This window comes from Accipiter gentilis, chromosome 19, assembly GCF_929443795.1.
Source record: "Accipiter gentilis chromosome 19, bAccGen1.1, whole genome shotgun sequence".
Taxonomy (NCBI): domain Eukaryota; kingdom Metazoa; phylum Chordata; class Aves; order Accipitriformes; family Accipitridae; genus Astur; species Astur gentilis.
This window is the reverse complement of record NC_064898.1, coordinates 19,622,310-19,642,926: the sequence shown is the minus strand read 5'-3', so window position 1 is coordinate 19,642,926 and position 20,617 is coordinate 19,622,310. Positions and strand designations below refer to the sequence as shown.

Below are 20,617 nucleotides of genomic sequence, written 5' to 3'. Positions count from 1 at the left end.
GGTGTTGCTACCCAACTGGGAAAACACAGCCATCACCGTAAGTCTTATTTGACCAGTAGCCAAAGGCAGTTTTGAAAAGTTGCTATCGATGAACAGCTCATAATAAATTTTAGCTGTCAAAAAATTATGGAAATATTTAAGTATATTTCTGAGAAAATGGCAATCTGCTTATGGACAATCTGGGCAGGCTGGATATGTTGGATAAAGTATAAATTGTGAATCATAGTTGTTCAGCTCTTGTAATAGTCTGGAAGTCTCAGGATTTAAAGCAAGCTGAACAACTGACAATCTTGGAGGAATTCAAGTGTGGTTTTATAATATCTGGTTCAATAGACTGAACTGGATCGCTCTCACTAGCAATTATGTGTTTCACCAAGCATCTGGAAGCTTCATTGATGTTTATATTTTCCTGCAAGTGAAAGAGAAAGAGAGGTTGATTAGTCAATATTAATTACCCCCTGCTGCATATTTCCTGTGCATAATTAAACTTTTCTCTAGGCAACATCAAATGTTACTTTCCTTAATAAACAGCTTTCAAAAATTGACTGTATTAAATAATGCTTACTGTAGTTTTAAAGTTAGTTAGGTTTTATGTATATTATGATTCATATCTCTTTTAAATTATACACAGAGCTCACTTTAATTTACCCCAAACTCTTGGTGATTTGATTGCTTCAATAAACTAAACAAATGCCAGAGGGATGTTAAAGACAGATGCCTGAAGGAAAGCTCCAGAGTCCATATCTGACTGCTTGAATGATGGTTACTGTGATTTTCAAATTATTAATTACCTATCAGCAATTACAGCCATCAATAGCACTTATTTTTTCAAGCCTTTTCCATGGTTTGCAGAAGATTTCTGTATACAATGCTCACATTGTATGACACCTGTGAGGAACCAGATTCACTGAACAAATGATACAATCTCAAATTATTCACAAAACAGTAAAAAAAAGTTCTATATCTTTCTGAGTCCTCATTTTTTGTTGAGGCTGACTTATCTCCAATGTACTGCTTCAGAGGAGATATATCACCATTGGTTTCATTTGTAAGACAAAAATTCTCACCCTAGGGATTTAGAACAAAACTCAAAGCATGTCTTTTTCTACATGTCCCTTACTTCAACAGCACATTTAGCTTGCAGCAACCCTTACTCTGTAGAATAAGCAAAGCTGAAACAACCTGATCAGTGGGACACAGCTCAGCACAGCATACAAAATAAGCAGTAAAGCTGAGTAAGGACTTTTTTTTAATGATAGCCACCGATATGTTTGGACTGAAAAGTCAGGCTTTCTGGCACAAAAGACACTCTTCTACTCTAACTATTGGCATTGATTACTCATTTTATATGATGGGAGATAGAAACCTCACTGTAGCTTCAATCTTCTGGGAAATCATATCACACACCCACATGCATACATATAGAAATCCATACAAATATATATGTATATATTTATGTATATGCACATACTCCTCTTGTTCCATAAAGATTATGTTTTTATTTTCAATCTAAGATTTCCCAGGTTTCCAAGCTGAATCTGGATGAAGCCTGTTGTACTGAGACCATAAACAGCCATGCACACAATGCCGTGAAATCTACCTTCAGCAGATGCACCGCATCGATTCAGCATCATTAATAAAATAACCTGTAAAATTTTAACATGCGAAACATTTTTTTTTGCATGTGCATGTTCAAAAAAAGTCAGATGAGATGTTTAAGCATGAAGTTCAGCTATAAAAGAAAGAAACCAAAGTATACGTGTGTATGTTTCAGCAGACATGGCACAATTATATGAAGATCAAATGCTAAAAAATAATGGATTCTGTGAGGCTGATTTCTAATCCCCTTGAAATCAACAGCAGAGCTCCACAAACTCCATTGACCATCCCCTTGCACCACAGTAAAGAGCTGAAATCTGGGGATCTAACTGAAAATGTTAATTAGTACCAAGATTTCACAGGTTTCTTCAAGTACACAAGTGAACTTAAATAATTGATCTTTGGCCTGTAAAGAATATCAGTTGCTTGTAAAAACCCAAATCTTTAGACAAGTCATTTACATACTAACCCCTAGAAAGTAATACAGAGCTGGGAATTAGCTCCCTACTGACATGTTAAAATGTTACTGTATCACATGGCGCTCTCTGACCAGACAGGCAAATTCCTCAAGCATGTACCAAAAGTCTTTTTCAGAACGCTGTGAAATTTTATTGGAAAAAATAGACAATGAAAAATATCTCTCAATACTGCTTAGAAAGCTGAAGACAAAACAGGATTGTTAAATGCACAAAAACACAGAAGTAAAAACCTTTTGCCTTGTGTTTTCTTTTATTAATGGACTGAGAAGCATTTCATTTACACATGTGCTGCTTCTTTCTTGGGATGGCAGCATGCATTTTTTCAATAATGCCTTAGGAACTATCTGAGATTGTTCCCAAATTGATTAATTCAGATGTATTAACAGAAACCCTCTTTGTCAGAGGCTTAAGATCAGCATTTTATAAGAGTGGGAAAGGGGGAAGAACAAAAGCATAAAATGGGTATAGGTGGACATCCCTCATCCCCACTGGTGATGGATGGAAGTCCACATGCCAGACCCGAACCTAAAAATTCAGAAGGAAAACCCAATGCTGCTTTACTTCAGCCAGAATTCAAACCAAAGTGAAATTGGATTAATAAACCTCTTTTTAAACCTCTATAGCTTTTGGGGGGAAGAAAGCCAAATTGGAACATGCAAGTATTGTTTTGACATGAAAAGTCAAAATATTTACTTTTGGGAATATGAAAATTAAAAGCTTCTGTTTTTAAAAAGCTTTTTAAAAGCATTCCTCTTTCTCCTTTTTAATGAAAGTATTTACCAATTTTGACCCATATTCCTTATTACATTGTTAATTGCATTTTAGATTGAGTTTGCTGTTTCCCTGGTAGGTGTCTGCCCAGATCTCCTGAATAGCTGTGAAGTGGGATTAGGTACAGATAGAGATCATCCCCAGCTCTGGCCATTCCACCTGAAAAGTCTTCTACTTTCAGGCCATGCCCACCTTCCTCTCTGCCAGAGCACCATCCCTTCAGATGCGCCTGCTGAAGTTTATGCGACGGTGCTTTTACTTCTTCAAGCAAAACGTGCCAGTTTGTGAGGATTCACTATTTAAAGCGTTTGCACCCACACAATCAAAATTTAGCCTTTTGTTCTGTAGGAGAGGAAAGGAATAACAAGTCCTGTCCGTTGTGTGTGTTGGATCGGAGAGGCATTTTCTCATCCCGAACATCTCTATGAACTGTCTAAGCTGTGTGGATGAAAATTTCTGCCAGGGTACAAGGGGAGCAAGAGAGGAAGGGTGACCCAGCAGACAGCACAACTGGTTTTTTTGAGCTCGTGTCTAGCTCCAGCCTTCTCCCATGGTTCAGATGACAACCGGTACGTGGTACGGATGAGAAGTGACATGCTAAGTCACTCGCTGCAAGGAGCCTGTGCTCATGTCAATAAAGCAACTCCTGCTGTCCCGGCTCTATGCCTTGACCACTTGCTTTCTGATGCTACTATCACCTTTTGTTACAACCCTAATCCTCCGGTGTCGACTCCCGTGTCCTAGGTCTGCGGAACAGACATTGCTGTGTTCTGGTCTGTCTAATGAAATATTGATTTCTGCACCTCTCCTTCTACAGTGTGTTTTGCAAAAGAAAAATCAATATTCTGCTAGGCAGCGAAGCAGCTGCAGACAGTAGAAGGTGATCTGCTATCCAAACACAGACACCCAGAGACCTGGTAATTTTAGAGAGCAGGACGTGTTGAAAGGCAATCTAGGGAAGGACAGAGAAAAAGGAGCAGGTGAAAATCCACCCAACAAATCACAGCGTAAGGTTGGACAGAGAGGAATAATCACAGACAACCTACTAATTGTACTGAAACATGGAAACAGCTCCAATTATGCCTTAAAATAAAATCAATTATGTTTCAAAAAAGAAAGAAAATATAGGTGAGGTGACAGAGTGAAACGATGTCTTTTAGTGGGTCTCTATGTTGAAATGCCTTAACTGTCATGTCCCTTACGGTTTTTCTGTTCTACACAGAACACCACAGGAATTGCAATGATTGCTGCAGTTCACACTTTTTTCTTTCTTGTTTCATTCTGTTTTGTTTCATTTTGTTGCCTTGCCTTGCCTTGCTTCTTTCTCTTCTCTTCTCTTCTCTTCTCTTCTCTTCTCTTCTCTTCTCTTCTCTTCTCTTCTCTTCTCTTCTCTTCTCTTCTCTTCTCTTCTCTTCTCTTCTCTTCTCCTCTCCTCTCCTCTCCTCTCCTCTCCTCTCCTCTCCTCTCACCTCATCTTCCTTCTCTCCTTTTTCTGTTTTTACTAACTTCTTTTCATATTCTGAGCAAATTCTTTAGGTCATACTGAGGGGCCTACTTGGTGGAGCCACTTCTAAACATCAAGACACGTGCTCTTGACACGGTACTAGATGCACCTGTAGTGCTGTATCTTGTTTTCCAGCCTCCTCTGAGGTCACTTTTACCTTCACGGTTCTCCACATATGGGGTAAGGTCTGTTTACCTATATTACTTTTAAGGCTGCTATTACTCAGCACTGCATCTTTGTTGTGTTTATCTACACAGCATCGTTCTGTGATAGGGAAGTGCTGCTATGGCCATTTATTAAATTGAGAAGAAGCAGAGCCCCAAACAGAGGAAACTGCATGAAACCTGGGCCAGCACATGGTGGCTAGTTGGAAAGGGGGAGATGGCATAGTTTGAAGTCTTCTCATGATAAGGTAGGAACGCAACACCTTTCTTTCCCAAGGCTCATGGGATACTTTTTACTGAAAAAAAGGAAGGATCTTACCCATATTACAGTGCCTTTGTTGCCATCAGTCCTCTCTTCCTGCTTTTGCTCTGTTTCTCACATGGACATCTAGATTTAGCATGCTAGCTTTTAGGAAACTCTTTCCTGGGTATCCCCCCTTGCCCTGTCCCCTGAGGTGCTTAACCCATTTCTGTGACTTTCGTGCCTCAGTAAGTCCTGGCACCTGAAAGAACTATCATCACAGCCAGTGACGCAAGAACTGAGTTGTGAATCCAGCCCTAAACGACTTACCCTGCATCAGCCTGCCAATACCTGCCAGAGCAAGGACCTGAACCCATCTCCTGAGATGATGTCTGACTACTTGAGTCAGTCTTTCTCCTGACCCCATCAAGAAGGAACGCAGAAGTGAAAATCACCACATGCTACTCTTTATTCTATTACCAAACAAAGCAAGGCAAAGAAAATAACTCTGAGCAAACTCTGAAAGCCAGAAAAGAACACTGGAAGACACAAATGAAATTACAGTTTGCTTTGTAGATCGATCTCCTTCAAATGTATCTTTTCAAAGGGCAGTTTTATGGAAAGAATAGTAACTCAGGGCAGGGAAGGAGAGATGCATGATTTAAAACCTTTGAACCTATTGCTATGGGAAATAATGTTGTATTCTTGTAATGCAACAATTAGCTGAAGGGAAAATAAATGCTTTGTTGAATGTGTCTCAAAGCAGTACACAAGCTCAGCAAGCTTCTTTGCATTCTGGATTGCCTTCCCCCTTATCTGTCATCTCTAATGCAGATGCAGTACATTAACATTTAGAGCATTCCATTTTAATATATGAAATAAATCCCCTCAGACTAGCCTGGCTCTTAGCTCTTTACGGAAGAAAAAAGGCCTTTGCTAGTTTTATGGGCCTGTCTCACTTCCAGGTGAAACTTTTCTTTCTTTGCCATGCAGGTATCTTAGATTTGTCTGTCGGGTTTCTAGTATAAAACTGCTCCCTTTCTACATTTGAGTAGTTTCTTTCTCTGACTGAATATGATGCTTCTGAGTCTTACGTTGAAAGTCAGGGTGAAGAACAACACGTCTGCAGGCATAGCTACCTAACATGGGCACGCAGGGAGGTCTAAGGCAGCACCGCTTAGAGACATGACCTTAGACTCTACTACTGGAGTTGAACGAAATCGACTTCTCTTACATAAACATTTACAAATTCTGAAATGTTCAGGTATTAGATGGGAACCGAGTGAGAAACACGCAGCTTCCACATTTTATTTCTATAACGCACTAAAATCCAGGAGCAGGGAAATGACTTTCAAGATGTTTTAACCTGCGCTCCCCTGGATCAAGCAATCTGAGGGAATGACTCCACACACTCCCTTAGCAGAGCTCCCTTGGAAACTGCTGGCAGCAGAGCCTTATTAAGATGTTGTGCCTTATTGCTGTGGTTGTGTTTCTAGAAAAACACAACCATACAATTTAAAAGCCAAGCGGATGCATGAACATGAAATTCATGGATGTGAACTGCTGTGACTGCTACCCTGAGAACAAGATAATTTCTGTGATTGTATTATTATAGATGGTTGAATATGCTGCAACAAAATTGTTTGACTAAATGACCTTCCAACCTCAACAATTTTGTGATTCTGTGAATTTTCAGCTTTGGCCAGCACTAACTAACGTATTTCACAGAAATGATCCAGAGAGCTGTAGGACACCTCTAGTACCTGTAGGACAGTCTGAATCAACTCCTTTTCTTTTAGCTACGGGAAACAAACTCTGCAGAGGATTCTGCACAGAGTGACTGTATATCTGACCTGAAAGCTTCTGGCTTAGGTTTCAGCTTCATTTCTTGGTTTATGGCAGAAGCTAAAATATCTTCTAGGGCTCTGTGCAGTGAGACTGGTTAGACTTTTTTTTTTGAGTGAATTAAAAAGACAATGTAGGAAGCCATACATCCCTAACTGGGACTGGCAGTCTTAAATGGATTGCTTTGGTTTCAGTTACCAGATCAGCAGATTAGCTGTAGTGCGTCAGCCTAATTCAAATACATGTCCAAACCTCATTTGTCTAGATGGAAATGGAAACCACATATCCTGTTCCTCTGCAAGTCTACTGTATAGCTTGGTTTCTTCAACTTCCATAATAATTGTCTAGTCAGAAGAACTGAAGATTTTGTGACTCAAACAAGGGCCAGTAGAGCTTGGTTTGTTCACAGAGCTCACTGGTCAGAGGAGCAGATTTGCTGTCCTTGATTTGTGGAAGAGGCTGGATCAGAGGAGAGAGTGACTTTTTGGAGGTCACCCCATAGATCAGTGGCAAAGAGGACTCCTGATTCCTAGTCCGGCATTTGGGCACTATGACATACTGTGGACTGCCTGTCAGACAAAATCTGGAGAAAGAACATGTTATTATCCAGGCCATGATGCTCAGCTGACAAGGAGCCGTGTGCTTCACCTACTTCAGTAAGGATCTGAAAAGCACAGCTACCAGCCCTTCTGGGCAATTTGGACAAAATGTGAATGTTTTTTCACCTAATTCTGTATTGCTGACAGCAGAATTACAGTGGGGAAAAGAGGAACTCATGCATAATCACAGCACAGCTATGGTCAGTTGTAAGGTATTTCAAGTTATTTCTGAAGTAGGTATTTTCAAGCACATTTAGTTTTGCCTGGCTGTCTGTTTTGATGCACAAGTTCTGTTTTCATTATAAAATGATAATAAGCTTGAAATTGCTGCTTTTCTAATCCAGGTCAAAAGCTCACCTCTTTGAACTAGGAATGGTGCCGAAAACAGTTTAAAGGCTTGGAAGTGTGAGTGGAGCTCTCAGCTACTCTGGCCACATGCTGGATAATTAAATGTGTGACAGGAAGGAGAAATTTCCTTCCTTTAAAAAAATTTATCTTTCACGATAGTTGTGGTCATTAAATTTATTAAGAATTTACTATTAAGGGTTATTTTGTGACTATCTGAGGATGTGTCTTTCAGAGTGCAATCAATATGAGCAAACGAAATACTCATATATAAAAGAGACCAGGCTCTCCGCTGGAAATATGGCGATACGTATAACTTGTGACTATACTACATTGTGCCGTTGCCCAAAAAGGCCCTTCTTACATGGCAAACTATCGGAACAAATTCTTCTGTCTTTGTAGGGAGCGGAAAATTGGAACAGGCTGAGTATTTCCTTTAGATTAATGCAAGAATCAAAACTAATACATGAGAATGCATTAGGTGGCTCAACTGTTTTATGTTGAAGTTAACTTATGAAAAACAGCACCAGGGAATAATAGAGTGATGTTCTTTGGTGTAATCTGCCAGTGCTACGGACAAAAAATTCAAACCATTGACAGCTTGAAATATGGTAGGTACATATACAGCATGCTACTTTCTGCAAGGCAACCAGAACTAAGATGTATTTTTATAAGCAATCACCTTTGTTTTCCAAAATGCATAAATCAGATTCGGTTTGCTCTGAAGGCTACAACATTTCCAAGCACGTCTCCAGAAAACCTCTGGAGATCTAATTATTCCAGGATACCACAAGAAGAAGTTATTACTTATTTGAACTGCTAAAACTGCTAGCTGCAATGTGATGACTTCTCTGTCAGTGTTATTCTGCTCAGAAAAGAGTTTCTATTCTCTATAGCAAACATAGCTAGGTTTTTATTTTCCCCAGACCTGAGTTCAATTATTTAATATGCCCTAGGCTGAAAGTATACCAGGTACGTGTAACATGCAGTATTTTAAAATAGCAGTAATAACAACTTTTGTTTAGAAAATATGTGTAGGTTTTAGTTCAGAACTTTGACCAAGTGGGGAAATTATTCTGATCTAACTTAGCCTAAATGTTGTGATTCTACCGCCTTTAGTGGAATTACTCTTCTTTGCATCATTTTAGTCAGGAGCCTCCAGTTCTGGGTGGAAATCAGGTGTGTGGATTGCAGAGTAACAGATCCTTGCCTTCAGTCTATAGCAGCAAAGAACAATCTGATATCAGCCATGTGTCCCAGAGTCATGTGTCCTCACCTCTCTCTGCTCCCTTCACAGTGGCTTTTGAAGACAAGTCTTGTCATAGCTGGATTTCTTTCTGTTTCTGTAGGGTTGCACTGGTAACCTGAGGACTGCTTGGGTTTCTGACTTAAATAAAGTAAGAAGAATCTAGATATTTCCTTTGTTTAAGATAAATCAAAATCTTAATTCTATGTGGCTTAGAAAAACTTGGAAAACTTTTCATCTGTTGTGACTTTTTAAAAGTTTACATGTCTTTTATACTTCCATAATTGTGCCTAAGACGGGCCTCATCATCACAGTAAAACCTCTCTGTGGCCTTTAAAATTGTTTGTGCATTCATTCTCTGTCATGACCTGCAATGGCCCTTGGCACAATAAATGTGTTTGTTCTTTTTAAGAGGTGGACAGGTGCTTGCTGGGGGCTGATGTGTGGAATTCATGATACAGATTCCTTTCTCATAGGCCAAAGGGCAGTGATCAGCTGTATGACTTTTATAATCCAAACCTAAAATAAAGAAACTGTGCTCCTGAATCCTTTAAACAACAGCCCATCCTGTTCCCTCTCATTCTCTTTGAAAGTCTTTCAGATGGAGGCATTTTAAAACAATTTGTTACTCATTTCTCTCCACATGATTTTTGTGGTGGTTTTGCCTTCAGGCCTCAGTTTTCAGTGAATTAGTTCTTCTCTCCAGCAAATGCAGACTCACGCACATATCAGAAATGAAGAAAAAGTAATTCTGAAGAAAACAGCCATACAAAGTGTTACACATCACTGGTGAACTGGATCCCAAATACTCACAACCAGGTATTTCATGTTATTTGTGGCCTGAAAGACAGTTACACACCTGATAGAATATTGGAAAGAGCCACAATATGTAATCCTTATACAAATAATAATAATTTGTCCTGTAATAATCCCCTAACTCTCCACATGTTCTACTGACAGCTGCCATTCCAAATGCTTCACTCTCTGGGTTTTGTTTTTGTTTTTTTTTGTTGGGTTTTTGTTTTGTTTTGTTTTGTTTTTCTGGAATAGTTTCCTTTCTGCCATAATTATCATGAAGAAGCTGATGTAAGAGATCTTGGCCTCTTTCTTAAACCAGAACTAGACACTGTCCATAGTAAAATTTAGGTTATCCTAGAAAGGAACACTGAATTCTGGTGGCCTCACCCAGCACAAATCAGCAGAGAACCACAGACCTGAATTCAAAACAGGTCCTGTATATGGAGGAATAGGAAGTACCCCGTTTGTACAGCAAGGTAATTTACACACTGACCTAAACCAAAATGTCTCCCTAAAAATGGCATTTTGAAGAAACAGTGACTAGTTTTGAGACCCATTCAGTAGGAAAGCAAAGACACTGAGCACAAAGACAGAATCACAGAATCATGGAATGGTTTGGGTTGGAAGGGACCTTTAAAGGTCACCTAGTCCAATCCCCCTGCAATTAGTCCAACCTCCCCGCAACGAGCAGGGACATCTTCAACCAGATCAGGTTGCTCAGAGCCCCGTCCAGCCTGACCTTGAACGTTTCCAGGGATGGGGCGTCTACCACCTCTCTGGGCAACCTGTGCCAGTGTTTCACCACTCTCATCATAAAAAATTTCTTCTTTATATCTAGTCTGAATCTACTGTCTTTTAGTTTAAAACCATTACCCCTTGTCCTATCGTAACAGGCCCTACTAAAAAGTCTGTCCCCATCTTTCTTATAAGCCCCCTTTAAGTATTGAAATGCTGCAATCTCAGCCCAGAGTTCATGCAATGCTTGAGGCAGTCTAGGACATGCTGCTAGTCACCTGCTGTTACTTCTGCTGATTACAAGTGAGATTTCTAAATATTAGTGCTTAAAGGAGTCAGGACCAGAAAAGTAAAATACAAGTATACAATTATACACTTCAAAGGTTCTTAAGTAACTTTCATAAAGTGTGTAAAAGAAATTAAACAATTGAATGTAGCATTTTGGCTTTCAGTCTACTAACAATCTAGGTTAAACCAGAGCCAAACTGTTTACATTTAAAACATCTAAATGTTTCCCAGAGCTGTTAATGATGACACCAGCTTTCATAATCGGAGAATACAATAAACACAATATCCATTGAATTGTTGTGTTCAAATGAATATTTTACATGCCAGCCCTCCAAATCTTGCATGCACTGAGATTATCTGAGAAATCTCAAATTGATATACAGGACCACTGTACCTTGGACCTTTATACTCTGAAAGTCCCACTGCCCTTTCTGATTTTTATCTCCGTTTTCTTATAGGCACCCAGGAAATCTGTACTAAGGCAAGGAATTGAACCTCAGAGCAGCTCATTGGGCACTTTGACCACTGATCTTTCCTTTGTCCCCAGATATGTGATTTTTTTGAAAAGGCTTTTGAGAATGAGAGCTTACAACTCTAAACATTGTACAAGCGCTGCAATAGACTGACTTTTTTTCTGGAATCTAACACAATAAAGCTATTGTCTCAAATCAGCATTTCTCAGGCAAAGTGGTTATATAAATATTTATAGATAATATTCACTGTTAAGAATTATGAAAAGTATCCTCATATCATTCATAAGAGGTGTCTTTTTTGCCTTGGCAAAGGTCATCTTCTTCCCCAGGCTATTACACAGTAAGTTGTTGACCACTTAACATCCTTTACTGCTGGCCTATCATATTAGAGCAGCTGCATTTCAGACCGTTGCGTATAATTTGCTTTGCAATAAAAGGCCTATAAGAAAGAGAAATTTATTAATTTACAAATTCACCTTTAATTAATTCCACCAAGAGAGGAGCTTTGCAAGGTACGCATTTTGACCAAATGAACTATTGTAGGAACCAGTTTCTCCGTACTTGAAGAAACATTTAAAAAGAAATGAAAACTTTACCTTGGCTGATGTTTCAAACCAGCCCACGAATCCATTCTCTTTGCAGAACTGATCCATCTTGATGCCGTTGTTCATAAGAACATCTATTCCCTGGTCGCATTTGTTTGCCAAGAGGACTGTCGGCACAGGTTTACCATTTGGAAGAACCAACTTAGAGTCCAAATCCTCTTTCCATTTTGTCACTGCTTCAAATGTTGCAGGTCTTGTAACATCAAAGACAATAAATGCCCCCATGGCCTCTCTGTAATATACTCTGGTCATGTTTCCAAATCTTTCCTGACCTGGGATGAAGAAAGTAGGAAGGGAAAAAAACCACCACCTTGTAAAAATCACTGCTTCCAATCTAGGTCAATATTTCACATAGTAGGTTTTCTAAAAGAACATTACTGAAGGTAGAACTTCATTTTGCAAGTCACTGGAAAGCTACCCTTTGTCTAAGTAATGATAAGTACCATCATTTGTATGAAAATGCAAGAGAGTATAGCATGAAAAAGGAGTTTTAAAGCAAATATCCAAGGGAATTTAATAATTCTATGACAAGCTTGAACTTCAGTGTACAGTCTTATCAAGCTGCCAGATTTCTAGGTCTGTGGACAGTACCAAGAGTCTTGATGTGTGTTATAGGACTTTAAAAAGGAGTCAGAAAAAATCTAGGTACCAGACTGGAAGCTCCTTGATAATATGGTGTTTTGTGGGAAACATGCTAACACAACTAATCTGCTCATGCATGAAGAGGATCCTGCATATTCTCATGCAAGTGATAATAATCAACAGTAACATAATTGAGCTCTTGAGCCACACCAGACATTAGAGTCATTATGAATATAGTTTTACTGGCAAACTAAAACACAGAGGTGAGAAAGGTGAATTTAAAGCCTTACAAACATGGAAAGTGTTCCAAGAAATAGCACAGCAGTAGCGATATGAAGAGCTGTATTGCTCCAGTGAAAAGATCTGGGCGGAGATGTTTCACACTAGATCTGTTCAGAAGCTTTATGGTTTTATTTGCTGAATTCAGAGTGTTTTCTGGGAAGTTAATTACAGTATTTTTGTGAACTAGCAATATATTATTATATTCAGATATGGACATTTGTAAATATCTATCATTTTATATGATTAGCAATGTAAAAAATTAATACACTTGATGTCAGGATGTGGTATGTTGGTCAGCTGTGGACTTGTTAGTATATATGCTGTTTGCATGGGAACTTTGAAAAAATGTTTCCAAGAATGGAAATAAATTACATGGAATTTTTCTTGAAGTGAAAAAATAGAATTTCCATTCTATTGTCTACTATTCTATTTCCATTCCATGTCTACTGTTGAGATGTAACCAAAAAAAGAGAAGAATTATAAATTCCTGAAACATCTCATGACAACAGCAGTCTTTAAGCAAGACAATTATTGCATTTAACCATACGTTTCATAGCTGAGAAAAGGTGCTATGAGAGCAGACAACATTCAATGGAAACCTGTTTCTAGCCTTATTTTTTCAACATGCATAATTTTGAGCAGGTTAGGAAGACAAGAAGATTGACGGTCTGCCTCTGACCCTAGGAAGGTTACCTGTGGAGGTTTTATCTGATGGAAATTGTGCTGTCAAATGTAAGGCTGGGATGAGACCTGAAGAGTGCTGATCACTGGGCTTTTAGACCGTGCAGTTTCATTTAATGGAAATAGCACTCAGTGCACTTACGGGGTCAGCACCATCTGTTTGTGATGTTTATCTTTGGTTTTATGCGCTAGCTGTTGCAGCAAGGAGAAAGTCATTCACATGGTACAGAAATCAAAAGTGGATGTCTGTCTTCTCCAAATTCATGTTAGATTTTGTTTTTTTTACCTTAAATAAACAGTGTGTTCCATTGATAAAGCAAGATAGAAATATATCATTTCTGGGAAATATGAGGTCATATTGAAAATTTCTTATGGCTATCCTTTATTAAAATGTCTTATGATTCCTATCAATGGGCTAATCAGATGAATGTGCTGTTCCATAATCTCCTTGTTGAGAAATTTTTTTTTAATCTGCAAGAAGGTGCCTTCAAACAAAAGTCAAGGTCTGATTAGAAACATAGCAGTGAGGCAAGCAACAACATAAATAATTAGGTTTTGATGCATATTGTATTTCAGCGATACTTTATACTTCTCATGCAAAGTTCTTGAAATGCTTTCACTGTAGATGAGACGTAGATGATGTAAGAACAGTTAAACTTGGGCCTTACACACGTTTATTGGGACACAGATCTCAAAGACAGGTGGGATGTTGTCATAGAAGAAGAACTAAATTATTAATTTGCAGCATAAAATCATTCATCACAAACAATCAAAGTTATTAGAGGAATAGAAGGCTCTTATGATGTGATCTTCTGGCTAGTAGTGGCTTACAAAGTACTGAAAAATGGTATGCCACTGATTCCTCCTCCTGCTTCCAGCTGCTTTTGCAGATTCCTAGGTTTTTCACTGCACAGAAAAGCCACCATGTTTGTAAAAGCAGCTTTATGCAGGAGGACAAAGCTCACCAATTTCCATCATCAATCACTTCAAAGAAAGAGAAAGAACGGAGCTGCTGGCTGAATAAAGTGCCTAAACCCTTTTTGAAGTGGTCTTTTTCCCCATCAGTTGCAATTAATACATGAACACACTTGGTATAAAGACATTATGCAACTTTGAAAGGAAAAAGAGGTAGTTTGTAAATCACAGACTTTTAGTTTTATGTCATTTGCATAATGGCTTTACTTTTATTTAATTTACATTGTGAAAAAAGTGATCTTTGGTGTTTGCATTGTGCTTGGAGAGCTAAATATTGTGTCTAAGGATCCAGAAGGACTCTTTTTTTCCAAAGATTCTCCCTTTCATGAACAAGTACCTATCTTAATAGATGAGGTTCCTAAAACTTTTTCATTTAGCAGAATTACTCATAAAAATAGGCACTGTTTGATGTATTAAAGGTGTCAGAATCTGGCCTTAGGTTTTCAGCAACACAATGGCTTAGGCAGTAATTAGGCTAGAAAATAGATGATCCATTAGGTATTCAGCAGTATCTTGCAGGCAGCCTTGAGCATTAGAATCTGCTTTACTGCAAGAGGGACTGGGGAAGATGGGTTTTGCTCTTCATTGGAAAGGTCAGAAACCTGTGAAATGTTTGTTTGATCTAGCCCATGGTACTTTACTGCATCCCTTGCAAGGCCACTGGCATTTGGCATCAAACCCCACGAGTCTGATGGCCTTTGCCCATTGAGACAGTGCTTTACGTTGGGATTCATCAGCCCTAACTTAGGTTCCAAAAATCAGCTAAGATTAGGGTCCCTTTGTCGTCAGAGACTGAGAAGAGATATCTAGAGGGCATCTGCTAAGCAAGGATAGACATTTAAGAGTGGTCACATAAGCTTCATTATGGAGGTATTTAATCTCTACCCTCAGCCCCCTGGAGAGCCCAGGGTGAGTAGCTTATACTCAGATGGTTCAGTACCAGATGTCTCATTGTTAAACCAGGCGAATCCTACCCCATTTTAAAGTGAACCCAGTGAGACCAAGGTGCCAAAGCAACAAAATTTCCATTAAAGGGAAGGACTCCCTGTCTGAATGGCACATACCTGCACATTTACCCTAATTTCAGTGGCACCTCTGCAGCAGGGAAAGCTATCATTTCATGGGCTTAAAGCCATCAACAGCTGAATTCTGATAGTTTATAAAAATGCACCCTACACAAATTTGCCAGCATGACTTGTACAGAAATCTAAAATTTTCACTAGCCACTATCATCTCTGATAAAGTTATAAAAACTAATCATAAAGTGCTAAAACTCAGATAACTTCCACTGTCTCAACCACAGTATCTGAAATATAGTGCAAGACAAAAATTGATTAAAACTGCCTAATGCCCCATTTTACAATGGGTTTTACTTCTTGCCGCCATCCCCCATCCTAAGAGGCAAAAGCTTCTGAGCTTTTGTCATGCTTTACAGAGGGCTTTTAGCCAACACTGAGAAGCTGGAAATTGTGGAGAAGATTTAAACATTTTTTACCTTTCACTTTAAAATAACTATCAGAATTTTCACCCTTGAATTCAAGTCATCGCCTTTATGGATTGAAACTTAAGCAAGCCTTGAGGTGGTATTCACCACCCCAGAACATGGAAGAGCAGGCTGTCAGAAGGATCAGGCCCAGGGATCCCACCACAAATCTATACTGAAATAAAAGCACCACAGCCAGGGACTTATTTATGTTTGCAGAACAGTAATTTCAAGGTAAGTTAGCCTAGAAATCACCATGACTATCTTATTTATGCATATGTACTGCAATGCTTAGCAGCCACTAAAAACCTAAACCGCTGAGGATGTGCTGTGCCTGGCATTAGCGAACAGTCCGTTTACTCCTTCTGGAACATAACAGTCTGAAAAACTTCACAACTGCAGAGACATTTGCCTAGATCTCTGCAAAGGCTGCTGTTCCCTAAAGTGAAAGTTGCAGGGAAAGGGAAAGAAACTGTTCTTTCACCGCCGGTATTGCACGGATGTCTCCAATGCATCAGTCCAACTCTTTACGAGACGAGAACCGGCCTTGCAAAAGCAAACCAACGCAGTTTTGGCAGCACCGAGTACTCCAGCCCACCCGTACGCAGCAGGAGGGGTAACGGTGATGCTGACACGGCTGCGAAATACGTGTCAGGGGAGGGCGAAGGCTCCGAGGTGCCGCTCTCTGCCCTCCGCAGCACTCGCAGAGCTGCTCCCGGCAGTAAATCTGCAGCTAAAGCTGGTCAGAGAAATCTCAGGGCTGTCTGGACACAAAACACAGACAGCAGCAGTGGGAGCAGCCTTGCAGAGGAGTGAATAGCAAATGCACCCGCATCTGCTGTCTGCAATAGTTGGTTTCTTCAAAAGCGGTCCCAGCCTGCATCTGCAGGGTCGCCCTCACCACAGCAGCCTTCTTCAAAATATGATCAGGAGTTTCTTTTAAAGCTTTCCTTCTAACAATCTGTCAATGAATCTAAAGGACACTCCTACAGAGGCAGCAGAAAAGATAAGGAAACAACAACAAAAAAAAAATCTGACTGAGGAGCAAGATTTGAAGATGTATGACACGGCAGTAGAGGTGATGGCACACTTCAACAGGGTCATGAACAGCGGGACTGAGAATTTGGGACATTCAATGAAATAAAGTGGAACTGTCGTGAGGAAATTAAAGACAAGGAGAATTTTACCATGTATACCTCCTCCCACACGCAACAGTGAAAAATCAGTCACTTGAAACTTAGGCACCTCACTGAATCAGGCATAAATTCATAGATTTTAATGCCATTGGGCTGTTACAGATATAACATCATAAACCATGAAGCTTTGTCCAACACCCATAGCTTCAAGAATATATTATCTGTTAAAAAACCCCCAAGTCTTAATGTAATATTATGTGATGCAGAACCTACCTTACCCGTGAATTAATTAATTTTTCTAATGCTTAGTTATCCTTATTGTTTAGCATTTATCTCTCAACTAAATAAATGCAGTTTCAGCATTTAGCTATTAGATCTACTATAGTTTTGTTTACCAAATTAAAGAATACAGAGAAATATATTACAGAAATATGAACTACATTTAAATATGAAACAAGATGGCACCAGATGAACCAAACTTGCTTTTTCTTCTTATGTCTGTAAGGGTAAACAAGGGTAAACTCCTTGGTCCTACCACAGCTGGAGTATGTCACTCCTTCCATGAAGTCACCATGTATGTAAATACTACTAATAATGTGGATAATCTTGAGACTAGTTTCACTCAAAACCTCTTTGAGAATATTATTTCTAGATTGTTAAATAATTTACTACCCACTGATCCACACACCAAAGTGCAAGGAAGACGATACATAACACTTAGTAGTAAGTTCACTGTCTGTATAATGGAGGGGGAGGAGAGGATGTAAGAGCTAAAATGATACCTGATATATACACACACACATATAAACGTATATATTCATATAGTGATGCATTTGCTTCAATTCAAGATATCCTGAATGCTAAGCCAGCAGCCTCCAGCTTGGTTAGAGACTGAAAATTTATTGCTTTACCCCCAAAGATAAACATGACCTAATAACAGAGATTCTGCCAAAAGACAGAGGATGTTCTGAGATCAGAGATTTTATTTTCCTCCCTCTTATCCTTGCCTATTTCTGTTTTGCAAGTGGTGATATATGAGCAGACACAGTCAGGATAAAACACTTCCATTCCCTCCGTATTTCCAATCTGTTTTACTTTGCTTTCATTTTTAAACAACTTTTTTTCTCACCAGCTAGATGCCTTATTCGTGATAACTTCTATGCCAGCGCCACGCTGATCTGAATTCAGTGTGTTGCTTACAGAACCTATTTTCTCTGTATCGCCATCAACAGCTAAAGCTCCTTACACAGAAGTCATTAAAACTAAGACAGCAAGTCTTTTTATTACCGGCCACTGTCTTGACCTTCACAGAGATGCTTTGAATTGAGCAATTCATATGAAATTTAGTACTATGCTGTAATTCTCTCTGTCATGTGTGATAACTCAGAAAGCATGCTAGTCATTCAGTACTACAACTCGGTGTAATTGCTTCTGCAGCCTGACTGAAAGCTACATCATATGATCCGCCAGCACATGATTAGTAGCGTAATAAATCTCTGAAACAAGGCATGCAAATACATTCTTTAAGTCCCTGATGCATTCAGAATTTACTATTAAATACTTTTTCTTATGCAGCAAAGTTTTGCTGGATGTGTATGTATTTCTGGATATAATTGGTCACTGGTGAGCAATAAAAGCAATGCTTTCCCCATTATTCCAACTTTTAATAAAGAAAACTGAGCATACATGTATTTAATACCATAAAACCACAAGACTCTACTGATGTGCAAAAAAGCCGAGGTTACGCATGTTTTGCATAAAGCAGTGTTGTTGCATAAGTTTTAGTACCTTGGTGCCAAATTCAGAGCTCAGACATGAGGCAGCTAAGTGTAGAAGAAAGGCACTCCCTCCACAGATAAGAATGTCAGGAATTTTCTCATTTCACTAGTTTTACTCCGTGCTGCTCCAGACTAGATCACTGAACCTGCAGCTCAGGCCACAGGCTGGCACAGTTGCCTAACAGCTGATAAAATTTTCACCTCTATTCCCTACTTAACAAATGTAACTTCTTAATTTAATTGAGTTTTAAAATGCCCTCCTTCTTGCCGTAAGCTATTGTGTTATAGCTGTATTTGGATTCCTACATACACTAAATGAAAAATGGTTACTTACAGCATGCGAAATATGCCATCGAGATAAACTTTTATTTTGTGGACTGAATCAAAAATGATTAATTCCTAGCAAGGGGGGTGGCAAAAAAAGTTGTGGGTTTAATTGGAAGCCGAATATAAAAACTCCGAAGCACTGACAGCAACAATGTTGAGTCTGTATTTTTTAATTATGTAAGCATGCAAGGATAGCTGGACTTCTTTACTCTTTTTCTTTTCACACAGAGTAAATTATCTTTTTTTGCTTGATGTTGGAATAAGGACAAGTTGGAATAAGGACAAGTAAACATGAGTAAATACATTTTTAACAACCAGGATTATTGCCAAATAGAAACACTTCTCTTCAAAGCCTGTCAGAAGTTGTTTACATTTCATTGGGCTGAAGAAGGAAGGTAGGAGAGAGAGGAAGGAAAGGAAGAAGGAAGGTATTTTGATAAAGGCATAAAGTGATGCCTGCTCCTTATTTTTTAAACTATAATAATAATTTTAACCATCTTATTGAATCCCTCATCTCTTCCACCAAATTAAACAGATGTAACAGGAAATTCTTGTTACTCTCCCTCCCTCCCGTCACAGAGATCTGCTAGTCTAATGAGGCAAGCTGAACAGCAGCAGCTGCAGGGGAAGAATTGGGGCATTTGGAGAGAGGTGCCCGTGTCCCCGCATGTGTCTAAGGGCTTGGGAAAAAAGTCCGACGGGGCAGGTTTCAGTCTGACGCCCCTTGTTTGGGGGTCCGATGGCTTTAGGGAGACTCCAACGTTTCAATCTGCCCTTGAAGTTTTCTTTCCTCCATCTCCTCTCCCTCCCCGCATAGGCACGGGTAGTTTCCAACTGAAAGATTAGTCCAAATGAACTCGGGTCTGTATTTTGTATGGTCTCTGGACGGGTTACGGGGCAAAGGGTTCTCCTCTGTACTCACCCGCAATATCCCAGAGCTGCAGCCGAACCACAGTCTCAGCATCCCAGCTCAGCACCTTCAAGGCAAAGTCCACCCCGATGGTGGCCCGGTAGTGGGGGGAGAAGTTCTGGTGGACATAACGTTTGATGATGCTGGTTTTGCCTACTCCCAGGTCGCCGATCACCAGCAGCTTGTAGAGGTGCTCCTTCTGACCGTGCCTCTGCATCTTTCCTGCGGCTGCGGCTGCTCCCTGCGCGCTGATTGCATGCTCTGCCCGAGGAATCCTGCCCGGCCGAGGGGGAGAGAGGGAGTGAGGAACCGGGGAGGGAAGGAGAGAAGGGAGGTGGAGGCTCTTTCCCTTTGTACGGAAGCAGGATCACCAGGTCCGGCAGGCAGCCCTGCTGGGAGATGAAGTAAGCGAGGGACTGGGGGAAGAAAGTCTCCCGGAAAGTTTTGTGTGTGTGTGTGCGCGTAAAGGTCAGCACGAGGTGTGCCTGGGATTAGTCTGGCTGCTACAGACTTTGCAGGAAAATTCACGCAACAGTCCTGTCCCTGTTGCACTCCTCACTGGGAGGACAGTGTTTCTGTTGTGTGCTAGTTTTACGTCCTTTTTTTAATCACCGTCTTCTTGGTGATAATTTATCACCCTATGCTTGTTTCCAGACACCTTTAAAATGCCAGTCACTGCAAAAAAAGCAGAAATCTCCTTTCAGAGGTTTCACGCCTCCATTAAAGTGCAAAAATTAAACCGGTGTGACTTTAACTTTGGATGTGATTTGG

The 20,617-nt window shown here is 39.8% G+C and overlaps 2 protein-coding genes across 2 annotated transcripts in view; one reads left to right on the top strand and one right to left on the bottom strand.

The window, feature by feature from the left end:
- PRSS23 (serine protease 23) overlaps positions 1–20,617 on the top strand; it is an 898,595-nt gene that overhangs the window by 574,197 nt on the left and 303,781 nt on the right. The window lies entirely within an intron of this gene.
- Positions 200–20,228, bottom strand: RAB38 (RAB38, member RAS oncogene family). Its single transcript, XM_049823488.1, has 3 exons — positions 19,859–20,228; positions 11,684–11,964; positions 200–409 (listed from the first exon to the last, which is right to left on the bottom strand). Exons 1-3 carry the CDS (start codon positions 20,061–20,063, stop codon positions 257–259), a joined length of 639 nt encoding a protein of 212 aa, XP_049679445.1. The 5' UTR covers positions 20,064–20,228; the 3' UTR covers positions 200–256.